Source organism: Corvus hawaiiensis, chromosome 9 (genome assembly GCF_020740725.1).
Source record: "Corvus hawaiiensis isolate bCorHaw1 chromosome 9, bCorHaw1.pri.cur, whole genome shotgun sequence".
Taxonomy (NCBI): Eukaryota; Metazoa; Chordata; class Aves; order Passeriformes; family Corvidae; genus Corvus; species Corvus hawaiiensis.
The window spans coordinates 16,274,863-16,295,885 of NC_063221.1; the positions used below are offsets into that span (position 1 = coordinate 16,274,863).

The 21,023-nt window shown below is 38.3% G+C and overlaps 2 protein-coding genes across 6 annotated transcripts in view; one reads left to right on the top strand and one right to left on the bottom strand.

The window, feature by feature from the left end:
• CCDC18 (coiled-coil domain containing 18) overlaps positions 1 to 11,978 on the bottom strand; it is a 26,211-nt gene extending 14,233 nt beyond the window's left edge. For 3 of the 5 annotated variants that reach the window (XM_048312535.1, XM_048312534.1, XM_048312536.1), the window contains exons 1-15: positions 11,782 to 11,978; positions 11,260 to 11,407; positions 10,933 to 11,083; positions 10,221 to 10,388; positions 9,194 to 9,303; positions 8,219 to 8,347; positions 6,569 to 6,665; positions 5,133 to 5,254; positions 3,960 to 4,269; positions 3,648 to 3,751; positions 3,378 to 3,538; positions 2,607 to 2,827; positions 1,724 to 1,834; positions 971 to 1,102; positions 83 to 217 (exon numbers count right to left, since the gene is read on the bottom strand). In XM_048312535.1, the coding sequence (XP_048168492.1) occupies positions 83 to 217; positions 971 to 1,102; positions 1,724 to 1,834; positions 2,607 to 2,827; positions 3,378 to 3,538; positions 3,648 to 3,751; positions 3,960 to 4,269; positions 5,133 to 5,254; positions 6,569 to 6,665; positions 8,219 to 8,347; positions 9,194 to 9,303; positions 10,221 to 10,388; positions 10,933 to 11,083; positions 11,260 to 11,399 (2,091 nt within the window). In that variant the 5' untranslated portion in view covers positions 11,400 to 11,407; positions 11,782 to 11,978. Of the gene's footprint in view, positions 1 to 82; positions 218 to 970; positions 1,103 to 1,723; positions 1,835 to 2,606; positions 2,828 to 3,377; positions 3,539 to 3,647; positions 3,752 to 3,959; positions 4,270 to 5,132; positions 5,255 to 6,568; positions 6,666 to 8,218; positions 8,348 to 9,193; positions 9,304 to 10,220; positions 10,389 to 10,932; positions 11,084 to 11,259; positions 11,408 to 11,781 lie in introns of those variants that run through there. The other 2 variants (XM_048312538.1, XM_048312539.1) reach the window with 2 other exon arrangements.
• A 186-nt stretch (positions 11,979 to 12,164) lies between these two features.
• On the top strand, positions 12,165 to 20,987 carry TMED5 (transmembrane p24 trafficking protein 5). The gene is made up of 4 exons (XM_048312429.1): positions 12,165 to 12,384; positions 14,755 to 14,852; positions 15,541 to 15,724; positions 18,085 to 20,987. The coding sequence occupies exons 1-4, from the start codon at positions 12,196 to 12,198 to the stop codon at positions 18,301 to 18,303; spliced, it is 690 nt and encodes a 229-aa protein (XP_048168386.1). The 5' UTR covers positions 12,165 to 12,195; the 3' UTR covers positions 18,304 to 20,987.
• The last annotated feature ends 36 nt before the right edge of the window (positions 20,988 to 21,023 follow it).

The following is a 21,023-nucleotide window of genomic DNA, read 5'->3' on the forward strand; positions in this document are numbered from 1 at the left end:
CCATGTATTTAAGGATATGCTTTTCATTATTTTTAGTCACTTGTTTGATTTTCATTTAAAGAAAGTCAAGAGCCAACCTTACCTCTCTGCTTCCTATTAACAGCCCATCCAATGACTCAATGTGATGCTGTTTATGTATAACCTCTTGTTGTAAAACAGATATTATTTTCTCTTGTTCAATGAATTCTTGATGTTTCTTCCCCAGCTGTGTCCGAAGCTGTCCGTAAGTAAATCATAATTTATTGTTTTAATAAGAATTTGTGCATCTAAATATGTCATTCAGTTCTGTTCACCCATCATCTTTATAATGAAAATTAAATACATTCCTGCCATTGGCAGTATTGCACAGTCTTAAAACTATCAAGAAATCCCAAGCACTTAATATTTCAAATGAAGGAGAATGAAGGCAGACAGAGTATAATTGTCTGTCACCAGCCAAGACAATAAGACATGCATACATTCCTTAGTAAAAGATGAGAAGTTTCTTGAACAGCTAGAAATAATCACAGTTATATTTCTAATCACATGGAGAAACAGACTTCTTCTCTAGAGACTGAAAAACCTACCAACAATTCTCCCTGAATGCAGATGCTCATATGACTCAGACTGGCCGAGGTTCAGCCAACAAGAGAACATTTTTAGAAGCTGTCGTGCTTTAAATCCATTCACTAGGCACTAAAGCTATACTTTTTTTTTTTTTTGGGTGTTTGGAGCAAAGAACAACAGTACCTTTCCTAACTCCTTATCTCCTTATTTCTCTTCAGCTGAGCAGGATATGAATATTCCAGAGGGAAAGTTGTATAGCTAGTTAGATGGAAAATGTACTAAAATCAGGGAATGTAGGGAGAAGAAGGAGCTTCTTAACATAACTTTTTAAATGGATGTGCCTCGAAATTACAAGACAAATAAACATAGGAAAAAGTTACCAAGTATAACACTCATACATAGTACCACACGATAAAGGTCTTACTAAGTCAATCTGTTTCTCCAATTCTTTGTGCTGCTCAAAGTGAACCAACTTTTCATTTTCAAAAGCAGAAGTTATTTTCTCATGTTCTTCACTGATAGTGGTTTCCAGCTCATGAATGCGTCTGTTTTTACCCTGGGAAGCAGCAACAATAAAAGGACTTAATAAAAACATTTAGCTGTGATATTAAGCGGTGTTTTATTTGATCATCTAGTTTATAGATTTCATAAAGGAACAACAAAGAAAATACTAAAGTTACACAGAGCATGTGTCATCTCAGAGGATGTCACAGCTGTAATAGAAGTATAGAATGTCAGTAAATCCAGCCTCTACAGAGACAAGGTGTCTGTCAAGATGGACTATGGCACAGATAACAACTTCTGACAAAAAGAAATTCAGTGTTCATATGAATAGATGGAATCTTTAAAACACCATTTGGAAGACTTTTTTATTTACAAATCTACATGTATGTCGCTGAAACCAAAGGCAATTTTACAGGGCCAGATCTTCATTGCACGTGTGACCACAAGGAAAAGGCACCATGTTCATTAATAACTTACCACATTCAAAGGCAGGGAATAAAAGATGTTTTATTTCAAACAAGATTCAGTTTTTAAAACCTGTGTTCCCTAAAATCTGCATTGATTATTTAGCAGATCTGAAAGTCTACACATTTTGAATACAGGGAATACTACTGTTAAGTTAAACTTTTATGTCTTGTTACAGAAATGTAGTTTCTCACTGAGAACATTTTACCGTGAGTTCCTGTTCCAACTCAGCATTTCTTTCTGCAGCACTGGAATAAGCAATAGTCTTTTCTTCCAACTGTTTCTCAAGTGCAGAAAGTTGAGAAGATTTCTTTCTTATCTGAAATTAAATATGGCACAAAACAGCATGTAGACAACTGCTTCAGGTTTATTCAAATATTTGTATACAATTTCTTATCACCGATTCCATTTTAGCTACTACTATAATATTTTTAATAAATTGTTTGGTTGATTTTGTTGATCTATCATCTTTTATTACTTACAGAGAAAGATTCAGGACAGTTTACCTACAATTTATCCAATTAATTATCAGTGAAATAGCTATTACATATTTATAACATTTACATTCATTACTAGGAAATACTGCAAATCCCATTAGCTGAACTCTATAAACCCATTAGCACCAGAATGGAAACATTAGCAATTTAACTTATTCACCCTGAGAAAAGCAGAAGCTTAAATTTTTTCTTTTGTGTCTCTCTGGTAATGGAGTTCATCTCTGGCAACTACACTAGCATTTAATTAGGAAAAATACAATTCCTTCAACATCTACTTCCTAAGATTACCCGTTAATTCAACCACACCAAACCAACAAGACTGTGCACATTTTCCACATAACAAATCAAACTAGTAGCAGAAAAGCCTACCTACTACACCAGCTTTAAAACAGTATTTCTGAGAATTAAAAAATCAAGGCTGCTATCTAAGTCCTTCTGCTTGCTGAAAAGTTTAGTTTAAAATTTTCTCAAATTAATCAGATTTTAAAATTATTATAGCAATTGCAGTTTTTCCATAACTATTGTCTTCAATAGCTTTGATTACTGAACTAAAGAAAAAGTGGCATATTCTTTTCAGTGTCATTAAAAACTTACTTCTCTCTCTAAGCTACTAGTTTTTGAAGCCTTCTTCAATAGGTCTTCCTGTATGATTTGAAACTGACTGGTTCTTTGAGCCATGCTGGTCTTCAAAGCAGAATTCTCATCATCTGCTTTTGTCAGTTTAGTGCGTAACTCTTTTATCTCTTTCTGGAATTTTCGCCTCAGCTTTTCAAATTGTTTGCTTATAAGTTCCAACTGTTGACATTTTCTCCTCTCTCAAAGTAGAAAAAATAAATTTAAAATTAATTTATAAAAGAACATGCAAACCCATAATGTAACTGAAAGCAGAGACTCATGAAAACAAACAACAAAAACCCCAACAATACTCCAAGAAACAAACAAACAAACAAACCAAAGACAGCATCGTCATGTAGGTGCCCTGACATAATTTCATGGAGCAGTCCTAACAGCAATGACAGAAGCAATCACAGAAACACTGTGACAACAGGATACAAAGAGTCAATAAAAATATGGAGACCTTAGCACAACCTGCATAAAGAAAAAAATACATGGTTCCATTTCAACACAACTCTTAACTTGGCTATTGCTGAATGAGCAACTTAAGTAGCAAAAGAAAGGAATATGTTGTGTCTGGAGAACATGACAGTTTCCAAGGCAGCAAAATGCTCCCTGTTCAACCAAACCATACCTGTTAGCTCAGAGGTACGTTTCAAAACAGCTATAAAACTAACTTGAATCCCTCCAGAACATTTCTGTTCTGTGGATTAATTAGACAGAACTGCACAGCTATTTCAGCAAGCTTACCTCCTGGATTTCTGATCAATTTGACAGGCTCCATTTCCAGGTGGCACAACCTGCTGTTTTCTTGTCGTTCATTACGATTACAAAGATGCTCAGCTTCAGTACAGATGGTTAAGTTTGCACAAGGCTTTTGACTTTCTGCTTCTTTCATCGCCAGTTTAATGCTATTATAAAAGAGGAGACAACTATTAAACATTCTTTCTACACGTTAGTTCTAATACCGCCTTATTAACTGCCTATTCTTGCCATAGTTCAGTAACCAGAAAGTTATACCTTAGGTCTGCAATCAAAGGTTTACTTGATTCACCACAAGATTCAGAAGTAGCTTCTTTTGTTGAAGAACTCCATAACTGGTGTTTGAAATGGTGCCATTTAAACTATAAGTTAACAGAAAACAAAGATCAATGAAAAATCAACTTTTTATTGCTTCACAGCCTCCTTAATTCATGTGTTATACTGGCATATAACTTTTAAGACAGTATATAACTTTTAAGACATATGCCAGGATGTTAGAAGTTTGGATAAGTCAATCCTTAAAATTATTCAAAACATAATACACTGTTAAGACTGTGTTAGTTACTCTACCTCTTCAGATGTACTTAAAGACAGCTGAGAAATAATGGTTTCTAATATGTTGAGCTCTTCCCTTGAATCCTCAATTTCTTGACAACATAATTTCAAGTGGTTATGTTGCCGTGCAGTAAGTGCTCTCAGCTCTTCATTTTCACTTATTAGAGCACTTTTCTCTTTAAGTACTATTTCTTTTTCAGAAAGTTCACTCTCAAGCTTGATGATCTTCTGATCAGACTGACTCAGCACTGATGTCATTTCAGTGTTCTTTGCCTCTAGAGTTTTAATTTCTTCTTTTGTGTTGTGATTCTCTTCCTTTAATTGCCTAAAAAGACATTAAAAAGATATAGCTCAACATAGAGGATTTTCATTATTAGAAGCAGAGAATTATTAAGGAGACTCAAGCTAATATAAGGGTGCTCATACACTGCCCATTCCTGCCAAAATGGCCTAAAGAACAACAGTTAAGACAGGAATGTGAGCGTGGACAACGCATGTAAATTTGAATACCCCCAAAATATCTGTGCAGGTGTTTGTCCAAACCTAACAATTCTAAAGACAACCAGCTGATGGTTGTCTTCCCTCATTAAAGCAATGAGGGAATTACCAAAGAACTCCTGAAAAAAAGGGGGGTTCAGCTTGAAATGAAACATACAAGCATAACAACGTGTTAACAGTGGGAGTTGGGACAGAGAGCAGTCAAAACCAAGTTTGACTGTTCCATAAGCTGCAGTCAGCATCACAACCTCCACTGAGGCCTGAGTGCGGCCTCCCCATCAGATGCCAAGAGTATCCTTCATTCTAGCTGGGACTGCCACCATGATATGCAAGAGGCAGGGACCCACAGCTGGCAGTGCAAGGGGACTCCCTGGGTGCTGCTCACTGGCAGGTGCATGAGCACCCCACGGGCAGAGCACAGCTACACAGCAAACCAGAGCAGCCACAGAGCCGTCAGGAGCAGCCAGCAACCCAGGGAATCAGTGTCCCAGAAGGCTTGGTGGGGAGCTTCTTACTGGGAATGAGTGGCAGCAGGTGGGATTAAAGTGTTTAAAAATTAGTTACAGAAAATAGGTAGAAATGTATTGGTTTGAACTACATGAATTGAGTAGCATATTCACAGTGACATCTGCAACATGCAATTTCTTCTATAATAACTGTGCAAAGAATTTTTAAAAGCCTTTGTGTTACCTTAGTTGCTCCTCTAGGATGTCTAGATCCTTTCTGTAGCTGATACACCTTTCATTCAACTCCTCTTTTTCTTTTTCACAATTAATTAAACGTTTTCCCAATACCTCGTCTTCAGCTTTAGCCTTAAAAAGCAATTTTTTTTCATCACTGTACAGCAATAAACTAAGCTTCCATGGTCAAGAGGCTATTTTTAAAAGAATTATTATAAACGCTATGCTCTTGCTGGTAAGTTAGTAGATAACACTATTGCTCACTATTGTGAAGAGTAGAGAGGCAAAGAAATTTTTCTGTCATTTAGGAAAAAATTAACTGAGTATTTTAGGGCATATTTATCGCTAACCCGGGCTCCGCGGCTTCTGTGGCAGAGCGCGAGGTGCTGCGCTGTTCCGAGAGCGTCTCGTTAGCACAGCCGCTCGGCAGGATCAGCCACACACTCACACACGCGTGCACGCACAAACGCACGGGCAGCTTCAGCAATACGGTCGATGGCAAAGAGGCAGGAAGGGTCTCTGCACTGAATTCCATGAACAGAGGTTTATTGCATTCACACCCGTGAAGGAGTCAAGAAGCGAAGACAAGAAACAATGGAGGGTCCAGGTTTAAGTACCGGAGCGAGCCGAGCACCAGGGACCAATGATCTGGGGGCACGGGGGCAGTACACAGGCAGGACTGGGCAATGGGGACCCATGGGGAAACTCTGGGGGAGTGGCGAGGGGCAAAGGCCAATGGGGGGAACCAATGGGGAGAACTTTTTGGGACATGAAACATATAAGGTAGCAAGGGGGTGGAGGGACCACGGGTCAACCAGAGAAGCAGAACAATGCATCCTGGGAGAAGCCTTTCTGGTCACCCTAACCTGAGGAGGTTCTTTTGGTACCAGGAACTTGTCCCACCAGTGGACTCTCTTTGTCCCTTGCAACGTAGCCTCACCAGCCACCACAAATATTTGTGGTTGGCAAATTTTCCTGTTCCACAAGGAAAGAAGTCTAATAAAAAAAAATTCTCTGTAAGAGCTAACTGTATTTTCTCCTTCCACAAGGCAGTAAGGATTGACAATTTTGATCATTGGAACTTTGGGAGAAGAATTCCTTTTCATCTTAGCTCTTCTTCAGCACATGGTTTATTGAACAGCTTATACATATGGAGAAAAATAATTCTTTTAAAAGGATCTTGTATTTCTAAAATGTAAAATTCCCAGCTGGCAAGCAGGAGACAGAAGAAACAGCAGCAGTATTAGGATACTCCAAAGATGCAAACTCCAAAGATCCAGACCATGCAAAGACAGTGTAAAATTATATAACAATTTATCACCATAAACAGTTGCTTACCCTGTCCCACCTCTTGACTCACTGATGAACTTGTTGCTATTAGCTGCCTGGCCTATTGGAATAAAATTCTTAATACCATGGCAAATACAAGTGAAGAAAAACTCTCACCTTTTCTAATTTTTCAGTTAGTTCTGCTTTATACTTTGTGAAAGCTCTTGTCAGCTCCTCCACATTTAACAAAGCTTCATTTCTCTGCTGTTGTGCTCTAACAAGCAAAAGATGCAAACCAATTTTAAAACCTACAAACTCCAGCTATTAATGTAACTATCTTCTCCAGTTACTAAAAACAACTACTACAGTAATTAATCCAGGTACTTCCTTTCTTCTTCCAACTTTCCAAGCCCCAGATATCACGTGCAAATGTCTTCCAAGAAACAACCCAGACTCCCACCTTTTTGCCTCTATCATTCCACGCCACTGCCTCTTCCCCTATCATTACTCATTACGGAAGAAGCTGGCAGAGTAACCTCAGGACAGCTCAGGTATGCAGTCTGTTCAGGACAGCCAACACAGGCACACAAGAATTGCTGCTGCTCCATAACATTTCTCTCTTCCACTAAGGGAGTTGTGGGGATAGGGCAGTGCCTCATCAAAGTACAACCAACCCTCAGATCGGTGTCTCTCACCACCACTGCCCATTTGAAGATGGCAAAAGTATTCAGAGAATGGGATAAAAGCATTTCAGAACAAAAAACCAGCATTAGTCTAAAGCACTTCAGTTTACCTGGATAAAGAATAGTAAGTTGTTGGAATTAATGATTAAAAGTAAACCATAATAATTATTAATACTAACCATAACGTCATATGTTGCCTGTAACACCTGGCAGAAGCTCAGCTTTTCTGAAGTACCAAAATATTTACATTTGCAACTAGTAACTAAGTACAGCTAGTTTCCCACATGCTCTGAATGAACAGCAATCATAAAGCAAAACATTTATTCAACCAGTAGTGCAAGCCTTATAGTATTTCAGGTTTTCTTGCCCTAAGAAGGTTAGAAGTAATTTCATGGGTAGAGGCACAAGTTAAACAGAGTTTGCATTTAAATGGTTCAAGAAATGCTTTCCCAAGCCATTAATTCAGTTAATTTTTGCCCCAGGTAATGCAGTTAAATTAATAGGGCAGGTAGGGATCCTTTTATTTATTCCACTCCTTTAAAATCACATTTTGGAGGTGATAAGAGTGTTTATAGCAACTTCCAATAGTCAAATTCCCTAGCCTTCCCAGTGGCGATGGAACCACTAGGCCAAAGGAGGCAATAGGAGAGGGAAATGGGGATTGAGATGGAATTACAGCACCCTTTTCAACAGTACCATATGGACAGGTAAGATTAAGGATAACATAAAAATGCTCTCTTGATTGAGTTGTGCTTTTATCACTTTCCTCACACCAAGGAATATTGCTGAATACCAAGTACTGAGCATACACTGCAGGTTCTTGCAAGACAAAGACAAAAATAATTCAGGAAAAATATATTCTGGACACTGAAGCTTTCCACTGTAATACATCCATTCTGAAGAAAAAAAAATAACAGCTGATAAACTGGTTACTACTTTGTGCTATCAACCTGCAACTACCAGCTAATTTCAAGATTTTAAATGTGTCTATTTAAATAATCATTACCTTCCCACAGAATTTCCCCTTTTTTTAAAAATAACATCCTTAAAACAGAAAAGCAATTTGATTCCACAAAGCAAACAATAGAAATAAACACTTATGCTCTACTATTCTAGGCTTCATTTAATCAAATTAGTTAGTTACCTCTTTCCTTGCTTGCTTTGTTCAATTAACTTCATTTTCAGATTTTTATAGCCCTTTTGATATCTTTGCAACATGTGTTCTCTTTCCGTTGCTGTTTTCTGATTTTGATCTAGTCTATCTTCTGCATCTCTAGCAAATAAACAAAGCATAATAAAAAAATAAGAACGTTTTGTAAAGAAAATAGATTTCTGTTGTTCTTTTCTACACATGATGTTCAAGAAGTGCTAGACAAATATGCTGTAACTCTCAAAACTAGGCTAGGAACACTTGTAGTCTCCAGACTCCCCAGGAATATGTCTGCAGTCTGGAGTGGTGTCTAAGACTTGTCAATAGGCACCAGGTGTCACAACTGCCAAGGATCCAGAGAGCTGTCTTTGTGTCATGAGCTCTGATCATAGAAATCATATTTGCTCTGCCAAGAGGTGTGACTGGGAAAGAACACTAAAATACAAATTTAACATAAGTATTTATACTTCTTTTTGAAGACAGACTACTGAGATATTTATTGAATATTACATAACATGAGGTTGTATGGCAAGTTGACAACCAGGTATGTCTTCCTGACACCTCTGAACAGTGTTTACATCAGCTTTATTTGGCCATTTGCCTTGACTGATGTATTCCTGAAGAAAGAATCCTTTATATTACAAAGAACACTGTCATGTTTAGAAATACATATGCTTGTTACATGAGAATATATGTGGTCATGTAGCAAACAATCACTCTGTCCAGTTGCAAGGGCATATCCATATTCAGCACACACTATAAACTGGTTTCTTTTACCAGTCTTTATTATTTTTTCTCAGTTTCTTGAAGTACATTCAGCACAAGCTAAACCACCTCCCTCCTCCTATAAATGGCGCTGAAGTTGAAGACCCAGATTACATGACCCACACAGTACCAGTCATCCCTAAAAAGAGATTGGACTAGCAGTGAGACAACAATAAAATAAAGATTTTAAAGTACACTTATTACTTCAGAATTTTATCTTGAGCTGAAACTTCTGCTTCCAGATTTACAATCTGTTCCTTCAACTTCGGAATGCTGACTAAATGTGTACCTAAAGCGGCCTCAAGATATGAAATCTGAAATACAAACATATTTGGAGTTACATTAACATTTGCATATACACAGGTGAGAAACATAAGAACAATCTGCTTACTGAATGACAGCGCTCTTAACCTTACTGTAAATTATGTTTGTTCATAAAGTCCAATTTTCTGCTCGTTTAACATTCCTTCCAGTTCCAGTGTGACATGATGTCTAGCAAAACTATTTCTTTATAGGTTGATCTTGTCTCTTGCTTTGCCCCAAAAGTTTATATTCAAATATTTCTTCTTTCAGTGCCAGGCAGTCAAACATTTTGTTTATCTATTTATTTGTACTGTTTTGGAGATAACATTTCTCAAACGAAATGCACTAAGCATAGCTATATAATATTATATATAAACCAAATAAAAGAACATAGTTGTCCTGAAACAAACCTGTACAGACAAATGTACACTAAATCAGTAATGATTTATTAGATACAATATTCCCTTCTAACTCACCTTCACTTTTTTCAAAATAGCAATATTAATCCAACCTGAGAGATCAACTATTTTCGTTTCCTAGAAAAATGACTACTGTGCCATTATTGTTCCCATTAATGTCTATGTAGCTCAGACACATGAATGTACAGTACTAAATACACTACTGAACTATTTTCTTTCATAGTGTATTTTTTATTTTGTGGCTTACTGTCTTTAGACTAAACTTTGGAACATAAACAGATGGAATTCATAATTAATATAGTTGTTTTGCCCACGGAGAAATAGATTCCAAAGTATTCAGTGCAAGGTTAATACTGAATATTAAATATATACTAAATATTACATATTACACAGATTAAGATAAGACAAAACCCAACATATTCTGCTTGGAATTATAAACTCAAAAATCATGGTCACTGGGTGTCTTGGGGTTTGTGTTTCTCTTTGATGAATACACTAAAGATACATACTTTTGCTTTTGACTGCATCAATTCAAAGTTCATTGTTTCCACTCTGTTCTTTAGGCAGTGGTTCTGAGAAGTCAAAGATGCATTTTGCTCATGAAGGGCATCCAACTTCTCCTGAAGATGTTCATTTTCTTCCACAGTTTTATCCAAAGTTGTGGATACTGAGTAAGACTAGACATAAAAATACATTTGAGTAAGACTAGACATAAAAATATGTCATAGAATCATAAATAGTTTGGGTTGAAAGGGAAATTTAAAGGTCATTTATTCCAACCACCTTGCAATGAGCAAGGACAACCTGAACTAGATCAACTTGCTCAGAGCCCTGTCCAACCTGACCTTGAATGTTTCTAGGGATGGAGGATCTACTACGGCTCTGGGCAACCTGTTCCTGTGTTGCACCACCTCATAAGTAAAATACTTATTACATCTTGTTACAGCTAATCTAAATCAGTTTAAAATCATTACCCCTTGTCCTACAGCAACAGGACCTGCCCCCATCTTTCTCACAAGCCTCAAGAACTGAAAGGTGGGAGCAGAAACTTAGCAGAAGAAATGTACTCAAATGATACTATGCTTAAGAGGACTCACTTGGTATCATTGTCCGATGCTACAGTGTATCTACTCCAAGCCCAGCAGCCAAAAAATGTTCAAAAACATAGCAAAGAATAGAAAGCCAAAGTTCTAAAAAGAAGTAATGAAGAGAAATATTTACTTTGGATTTTCTTTGAAAATCCTGGTGAGATGTTCTACCAGAATTCTTCTTACAGCTGGAAAAGCCTTGACAGTTGTAATTCAGCTGTTCAAAGTCCTCCAGACGGGAGTCTATCACCTCATCGAAGCAGTGTCTGTAATGTTCACTTGTACTAGTGTTCGAAGGGAGAGCAAAAAGTCACTACTCCGTTTTTCTTTTTTAGGTTGCTCATAAAGACTAGTCAAACGAAAAGCACAAAAGGAGCTAATTGCAGTAATCTGTCACACAGAATAAGGCAGATTCACACTACAAGAGACAGAAGGCTCTCACTCCCAGACACGCTCATACCTGGAAAGCTCTTTCTCTACAGTTTGTAGGTTTTTTTCAGTTCTCCTCAGCTGATTCTGTAACGACTGTACATTTGCGAGCAGGTCTTCGTCAGCACCACTTTTAGAGCAAGTCCACATACTACATTCCATTGATAACATGCATAAGGCTAAAGTAATATTTAATATTAAAACACTGTTAAATGTGCATAAAGACTATTTGCAAAGATTAAAAAAAGGAAAGGAGAAAAAAATACAATAAAGAGAATACTGAATTTCCAAATGTAGACGTACATTTCACACACTACTCTTTCCCATGTTCACTAGATAAAAATAACAAATTGTCTCTTTTGTGAGGAGTTCTATATGCATTCACGAAGTACAAAAAGCTTCATGACTTGCCATATATGAAAACCGGAAAAACTTGCTATGTATTATTTGCCAAAAATCTGTCACGCAGCGCATCCCAGAGATCTGGCAGTCCCGTGCACCTGGCGGGGAGCCCGAGAAGCGAACGGCGCACACGCGAACGCGCAAAACTTGCCTCGCTGCCCGTGACCAGCGCAACGAGAGACGAAAGCGAACCGGGCCCGGGCGGACGGGCAGCACCAGCGCCAGGGGCCCGAGCTGGCGGAGAGCTGCGGCACGGGGCACTGGCGGCCGTCCCTCGGCTCCGAGCGGGTCGGTGCCGGTGGCGGAGCCGCCCCGTGCCCGCCACAGCAGCGCCCAACGCCGCTCGCACCGCGCTCGAACCGCGCGGGGCCCTCACGGCGCAGGCGCGGCCCCGCCACCGGCGCGCTGGGGCGGGAGCAGCACGCGCCGCCGCGGTGCACTGTGGGCGGGCGGGGCGCGGCGGCGATTGGTGCGGCGGGGGGATCCCGGCCCCGCCCCTCCCGGGGCGCGCCCGCCCCTCGGTGCCTGCGCGCGCCGGGGCTCCGCGCTGCGAGGCGCTGCCGCGATGGGGCCGCGGCTGCTGCTGGTGCCGCTCGGGTGCCTCGCGCTGCTGCTGCTGCTGCTGCTGCCGCCCGGCGCCGCCGAGTTCAGCCCTTCCCTGGACAGCGACTTCACGTTCACGCTGCCCGCCGGCCGCAAGGAGTGCTTCTACCAGCCCATGCGCAAGGAGGCCTCGCTGGAGCTCGAGTACCAGGTCGGGCAGGGCGGGAGGGCGCGTCTCCCCGCGGGGTGTCCCGAGGGGAGCTGCGGTCCCGCATCCCGTCGTAACGGCGGCGCTGCCGTCTCCGGGCCGTCTGCCCGTCCCCCTGTACAGCGGCTCCACCAGGCCCTGATGCCGGCAGCTCGGTCCTGCCTTGCTGGGGCCGCAGCCTCGGCCCTGAGGGGCAGTGACTGCCGAGGGATGCGGTGCCCTGCCCCGAGCAGTGGCCGCGGGGCTCCACCGGCCTCACCCGGGCGCGGGCAGCCCAGCCCTGCCCGGGACTCTGCCGGCCTCGGCAGCGCCCGCAAAGCCACGCTGGAATTGTGCGCTCTTAGAAGTTCTGCCTTCGGGAGTTAAAAATTAACTTACCTGCCTATTTAATTATTCTAATACGTTCTTTGGTGGTTTGGGGACACTTCTTTGTTTCTGCTTTAGAAGAGCTCAAGTCGCCATCCTTTAAAAGGGCTGAATGTAGAAAGTTCACGGTTGTGACCTTGTGTTGTAGCTCTAAAGCGTAAGGAACGTTGTGCTGATGCACAGAGCCCGTACTTGCCTATCTTCGTGCTGATATTAAACACCTTTTACCTCAATGATGAAAGTTTTACAGAAACAGCCGAATTTAACAGACTATCATTAAGATTTCAATGTCCTTCTTGGGAAGAGTCGAGTTTCCCAGAGATGTCTGGGATAGGTTTCGATCTCAGACTTTTTTTTTTCCTCCTTAAAACAAAAACTTTTTCTACAGTAAAATAGGTACAGTGAGGGAAGCTGCACTGAATATTTTCCCACCCTACTACTACTGTGCCTCTAGGCTGGCCAGGATCTGTCTCTCTTTCCCTCCATCTGTTTTTCCCTTCTGTTTCTCAATGGAAAGATAAAGCTGAAATTCCTGATTATTTCTAATACTGTTACATGCAGAACTGAACAAGAATGAAAGACAGAGGTGTTGAAGCTTTGTTCAGAGGCCTGTCTAAGCCAAACAGAAGTTTATTTTGCACAGAATGGGATTTTAGTTTGATCATAAGCTAAATAAAGACATTATTTTAGAAAGGGCTAATGTGTATAACATTATACACGTAACTTATTTCTACTCAGGCATAAATTTCTTAGCACTACTGTTAACAGTAATGATTCATCTTTCTATTTCAATGTGTAGAAAAGGAGCTCTGTATATTATTGCAAATAGATTTATTTTGTACTTAATTATGTTAGTGGCTAAGGCATGGGAGTATTTAACATAGGATGCAGGTCACTCTCCAAAGAAATAAGGTAAACACTATGCAAATATAAAGGTTCTTTTCTGGGTGTTTAGACTGGAGCATACCCCTAAAGATACGTCACTATATATGGTTTTTAATTTGATCAGCTGTTAGCTAGTAATTTTCCTTGTCCTTTATCCATTTTTTTTTATTTTTGTAAGTCTTCAGTGTCAGTTTGAGCCAGTGTAAACTTTGCCCTCCATTTCAGCAGGAGCAGACTGTTGTACTGAAAAAGCTGACTGGAAAACAAGCAAACAAAAAATTCCCCTAGCATGGACTTAAGTAATGTCATAAAAATGATCCCTCTCCACCCCCTTATGCAGTTACTACCTTCCCTATAAAGAATTTCTACAACACAGTAGGTGTGGTGATACAACTGTAGCTGTGTTATACAGTTAAAGCAACACACCTTTTGTAATGCTGTAGACACTCCCTGAGAACTTAAGAAGCTAAATGCCTTCAATTCCTCCTACCTTTGGGAAAAGAGAATGCCCTGGCAGAATTCAGACCTTAAATGTGTATCAAAAGGTGGGAAGGACTTGTGGTACAGCTTTGATCGGCATAAGAGGTTTGGTCCAGTTTTCAACACTGTTAATTCACCCAACAAAGATGTCTTAGGGGTGACAGCACATAATGTTCAAGTATGTGTAACACGTATGTACAGGAAAGTGACTTGTTAAAACATTTCTGCCACTGAAATGGGAGTAGTGCAGGTACTTACCAGTCAATGCCTTCTGCCATAGAAGTGCTAGATTTAGACATCTGTTGTTGGTATTTTTACAGGTTGTTTAACCCTGCCTGTTGATAAAACTGCATGCATTCTTAAAAGTAATTAGGGAAAGGTTCAATAAAAGCCCAGCCTTGCAGGTTTAGATCACATTTAGTTTAAGATTCCGAAATTGCTAAAATGCTTTTAGGTCGAGCCGTGTTTTAATCTGTTTCCAGTTAACTTGGAGTTGGCTCATCCAGACAGATTATTCTTTCAGATTCCTTATTTGTCTGTTCCCTTACCTACAAACGTTTGCCTTCCCTAAAAATGTTTCTGTCAGCAGTGCAAACAGGAATTCCACTGGTCGGAGGTTGGTTATTTTTGTTTGTTTCACAGGTTCTGGATGGAGCAGGATTAGATGTTGATTTTCATCTGCTGTCCCCGAAAGGTGAAACTCTAGTTTTTGATGAAAGAAAATCAGATGGAGTTCATACGTAAGTTTAAAATCTTCAAACTCAGAAGTGTTACATAAAGAACTTTTCTGGTTTCTTTGGCAAATACAACTAAAATGAAGGTTGAGTACTTTTTATTCCTTAGTATTACAAAAGACTTTCTAATAGGACAGTTTGAGAACAACAATTTTCTTTTTATAGACACTGAATGCTTTTTACATGGATTGTACCATGAAGTGAAGGGTACTTTTGTTTTAATGATAGATGTTAATGTTCAATGGATAAAAATAATTATTATGCAGTTGAAAAAGGTCTCCATATCTAGTACCAAAGATCATTTCATTCATACAAATAACAAGCTAAAAAGTCCCCTATTTTTCCAGTCCTTTTGTCAAAACATGTAATATTTGCTGCAATTTTACTATACAATATAAGAATTACACTTACTGTGTATTTTTTGGTAATAATTAACAATGATTCAAAATCCCTGAAAAGAAATGAAAGCAAGCTGCTGTCCTCATCATTTTGAGCCTTGAGAGTCAGTGGGATTGTTTTGTTGCGACTGTGTAATCTGTAAGGTGTCTTTAGAGTTCTTATTTTTATACAAAAAGAAGATCTGGTTATTTCTAAGTGCATGATTGTCAGTCTTTAAGACAGAGGTGTACAAAAACTGGCTTTTTGAGAACCAGCACGGAAAGTGTAGTTAATCACATTTTGCTTAATTACACAGGGTGGAAACAGAAGATGGAGATTACATGTTCTGCTTTGACAACACATTCAGTACCATTTCTGAAAAGGTAATTTTCTTTGAATTGATCCTGGACAATATGGGAGAAGATGGACAAGATGAGGAAGACTGGAAGAAGTACGTTACAGGCACAGATCTCCTAGACATGAAATTGGAAGATATTCTGGTTAGTATTTTATCTTTAATTCTCTTCATTGTAAGAGCATTTGGAAAAAAACTCAGCGTCATGTAGCCATTCTGCCTCTGTCTGGTGCATCATTCTGGAATGTATTCCAGTTCCATATATTGCTTTTACTAATACAGGAAGTCTAGCACCGTGGATCTCTTGTTTACACAAAGAAACTTGAAGATCTTTTCAAAATAGGCCCTTCATCAGCAAGAAGAAACTGGCTAGCTCTCAGTCACTTGCTTTCCAGTTCAGCTTCTTTTCTTCCTACTGCTAAAATGGGACATTCTGCCCTAGCAGCAATGAAAATAATACTTTGACCATTAAAGTATTACTTAGTCCCAATGATGTAGTTGGAATTACTGCATAATTTTTATCAACATTTAAAAATAAGGTACACTGTGTTAGTCTCTTTATCGCATCTTTGCAGAAGTATGGATTGCTGTTTCTATCTTCAGTAAATTAGACAATACTCTATTAGGTTTTTTGCCCCCAAATTTTATTACACCTTTTCAAACTAATAAACAGAATGAAAGTTAATTTGCATAAACTACAGGTTCATCTTTGCAGACATTGTATGAGAAGTTATGTTTACTTAAACTGTATTCTGACCCTATTCGATGTAGGATTCAGACTACTGCTGAGTCAAAGCTCTTACTCTCTTTATGATCATTCAATATTGAGATTACTCTATAAGCAAAGGATTGCTTGGTTCTCCAGTACCACTGTTCTTACTGCTTGGTAGGATGCGGTGAGCTATTGTTTGTTTGATCATAGCTACAGACAATAGGTATCTTAAAAAAAAAACCAACTCAAAATCCCAACATCTGCACACACTGAATACATCATGTAGAAAATTACAGTGTATTATTTATTGCCATAAACACAATGCAGATTTTTAAATAACAAAATAATGTTTAAAATCTTTTGAAGGTGTATGATACACAATTAAATAATAATAAAATCAAATACAGAATCTGAAAAGCTGACCAGATCTTTAAAAATGTCAATCAAGACACTTTAAAAAAGTGAAATTTATATGTGGAGTTGTGAAGAAAATCCCTCTCACACTAACCACAAAAAATACTCGTATGGATTTGATAGACACTTGTTTACATACTGGTATCTCTTCCAAAAGAAAAAGAAATGCAGAACTTCTCTTTGAGAGCCTTGAAAATCTTATAAAGTAGGTTGTTTTTGTAAAGTTAACATTAGTATTTGATCCCATTGTTTACTTAGCCAAGTATTACTTTCCCTGCAAGCTCTATGAGGACTAACATAAACACTTAGTAGTTTAATTCCTTAATGAAAACACCTTTTCTGTTGAAAATAGGGAATTGGGTCTTATTTTTAAAGCTTTTGTGTCATGTTGATGTTCCTTATTGTGTAACAATGAACTTCATCATCATAAAATTATTTGGCTCCCCAAAATAGCTATTTTGAAATATTTTTGTTAAATACGAAACAGAGAAAATGTTACTGCTGGGTTTAACCGTATGGTTTTGGTTTTTTTTTTTAATTCTTAGCCTCCTCTTACTGCAAATGTTACTCTTCTCACTAAAAGTTACTTTAGGATCCATAATTATATCAAGAACATAATTCAGCACTTCATGAGAACAGCTTTTATGTTGTTAGTATCTATTATGTGGTGGATGAAACTTCAAGAGATCACAGGGTCAGGTGTTTACTTAGTGCAGAATAAGGTGCGGATCTTGAGCTGCCGTCATCATGACTGGAGTGTTCATGTACTTCCTCTAGTTCCAAGGGTAACACTTTATGTCCTTTGTAGGACCTCCGCTTGTCCTATTCAAAATTTATTGTCTAAACTCTGCTTTTGTATCAAGGTTGAAGCAGTAGTTTATGGCCACTACAGTAGAAACACCAGAAGCAGACAGGAATGTAACATTATTGTACTTTTCTTTTGCTACAGATACAGGCCTGATGGTGATTTGCATTTAAAAGCTCCTTAATTTTATTATGTGGCAGAAAAAACTTTACATTTGCTTGCTACTACATAATTTGGTTTGAGACTAGTTTTGCAGTATTCACTGCTTTTTATTTGTCCAGATAGGTTTGATTTCTCTCTTACCTCCCTACGTATAAAAGAGAAAAACCAAAATTACTAGAGAATACTAATGTTACATAAATTAAGTCTTTTCAGGTGACACACAATAAACAGGCTAGACAAATTAATGAAAACTGATGAGGTGTACATTTTAAAATGAAATTAACTCTTCACTTGTTAAGAAATTAAATTACAGGTGGTAATACAGTGTTAATAATTTTGTATGTGCTGCAAGCTATCCACTTAATTCAGGCGTTCTTTTTTTTTCTAAAAATACTCTTTTGTTACTTACCAGGAATCCATCAACAGTGTCAAAGCCAGATTAAGCAAAAGTGTCCAAATTCAGACCCTGCTCAGAGCATTTGAGGCTCGTGACCGAAACATACAAGAAAGCAACTTCGACAGAGTGAATTTCTGGTCCATGGTCAACTTGGGAGTAATGGTGGTGGTATCAGCTGTTCAGGTTTACATGTTGAAAAGTCTCTTTGAAGATAAGAGGAAAAGTAGAACTTAATATTCGTTAATGTTCATATTATGATCGTAACAATATAACAGGTCTGGGGGAGGAGGGGAGCAATAAACTACGGTAAAGAAAATAAAGACCTTTCAGATTCTATTGAACAGACAGTAAAAATCAGGTTTTCAATTCACATTGGGCTTTTTGGATGTGATGGTGCTGGTCTTGTTTGTGTTTGGGGTTTTTGTTTTTTGTGGTGGTTTGTTGTTTTTTTTAAAACAAAAAGATAATGCATCCTCCCAAGCTCTCCCATTTTTCCAAATGCTACTATTTTTTTGTACTTGTAGGATTTGTTAATGATTGTTAATGCCTACCTTATGCATAGCACACTTGGTGCATATGCAAAGTAATGTTAATATAACTGTCATTTTTTTAATTTTCACATAAAAGTTTAAGTAGTAACAGACATTGGTTTAGTTGCTGTTAAATACTGAATGAATTTACATATGTGCCTAAGTTTACAGGATTGGTAGTTACTGTCATTTTTCTTCAAAGCTATATGTTTTTAAAAATCCTTTGTTTCTGTTCTTTGGCATCATGGAGAAACACTGGGCTAACTATGTAAGAACATGAGATCTCCTTTTATAACAGATGACTAATATCAGCACTTTAAAAAAAGCACCATCAATGTGAAATTGAGTCAGTCTTGAAAAACAATTGGAGAAAATAGGTACAATTCCAGTTCATAAATCTTTCTGTCCTGTAGTTGCATGATCCTATTTTCCTTTTTGGCTGTTACATGAGACAAGTGACTACATGGTATACAAACAAACACAGACACACTTGGAAGTATGATGTGCAAATTCTTAGTTACTCTTACCTCATGTAATAGCTAATTTTTTTAAAAATTAATTTCTCATGTTTTTTCCTTTTAATAAAGGCAGGGGTTGTCATGGTATACCAAAACAAACATTGATTGCTGTAGTCTCAAAATCCCTCTTATTTTCCACTTTATTTTTATTACAATTATGACTAATGTAACAATCAGGTGACTTACACAGCCATGTAAAACCAAAGCTGTTCACCTAAGCTTTCCATTTTTGCTCACCTTCACAAGTCTTTCAGCTGTGTAAGTACACTCTCTTCATATAACCAGTGTTTCTGTACCTAGCTGTTCATATGACTAAGGCACAAACCACAGGAGCAGTAAGTACAGGCTTCGAGTTTTATGATCAACTGAATATGTAGTATCGCTTAACTAAGGCAAAGCTAATATCAAATCAGAAATTTATAATATCTGGATGAGGTGGCTTTTAACAGTGTAGTGAGGGTATAAAGTTTTTGCCAAAACCCCTGGTACATGAGAGTTAACTTTTTTTTAGTAGTTCAAAGTAATTTTCACAATGTGCCAAGTCATTGCAATTTCTTGTATAAATGTGTTAGCTACATTTCATTCTAAGAGTTTTTTAAAAACTTTATTAAAAGCACTTTTAAAGAAGTGTTTTAAAAAAAGTATATGTAGTAGTATTGTGCCTGTTGTGGGGTCATCTGTATGAATGGCAGAGTTGCAACTTTGAGACCTTGTGATTAAATACTGTTTTATGAATAAAAACAGGGTCAATAGGTGCATTGAAGAAATACGTTGTTCAAATGAAGCAGATGCTAGCAAGGGCTACAGAACATAGAAACAGCACTTCAGTTTCAACTTCAGAGAAGAGGACCTAGCAATAATATTTCTAAATAGTTTTTATAAGCAAGAGTATTATTATTATTATTACAGAACTTGTTATAGAGGGCTCCAAAGGCTGTTGAGCTACTTCATCTTTCTGCAAAGCTGTGTCCAAAATAAGACTGTAACCCTTTAAGGTTTTGTGTATCTTACTTCCATATGATGCTTTCTGTTCTAAACTGCCTGGAAGTAGAAAGCTTTGTTCTTACCCCAGAAATATGTCTAGGAAAAAATAATTGTTTCAGCTAGACTGGCAAATAATGTTTTCCTGCCATTTCCCTGTCTATCTCCCAGTAGCACTATACCACATTGTTATCTTTGCTTGCATCACCCTCTGCAAAATGCTGAACCAGCTCTGGGAAGCTGTGACTAAGATATCTACCTCTGCTTTCCAAGCTACTAGATTCATTTCACCTTACAACTCCAACAGATAAGCTCTGCCAAGTTTTCCAAGGGCACCTTAAGGGATTGAGTTCCCAAGCTGCTCTGCTGTGCCTCTGACAGTAGTTATACATCAGGGGCAAACCATTTGGTGTCTCAGTTTAACCTGCTACTGACTGCAGCCTGCTCTGATCAAAGACACAGGACTGCTGCAGTTCGGTGTCTCCCTTATAAATAGCAATCGCTGGTAGAAGGAAAATGCAACAACTGGCACCAGAGTTCATCTGGAAGAAATTATTGTTTTGCAACTAAGAGGTCTGACTATATTTTCTCATCATTCAAGGTCCACTAGAAAATGAAAGAGGGAATAACTAGAAAGGTTCATTGACTTTGGCAGCTGGAATATGTTTATGATAGGTGAAGGATTTGGCATTCAAACTTACAGTTAAATAACATTGTATTTGGATTTTGAAGAGTAGGTTGCTTTTGACTGTATAAAATTTACAAAGGAGAATATAAATTACATTTTCTTTCTTAATGGACTTTTTATTCAGAATTAAATGTTTTAAGACTTGCAGATGTTGAATAATTATGCAAAACTGAGATTTTCAATAAATCAAGTTTAAACCTGTGTTTGTGTTCATTTTATAATGAAGAATTCTCTACC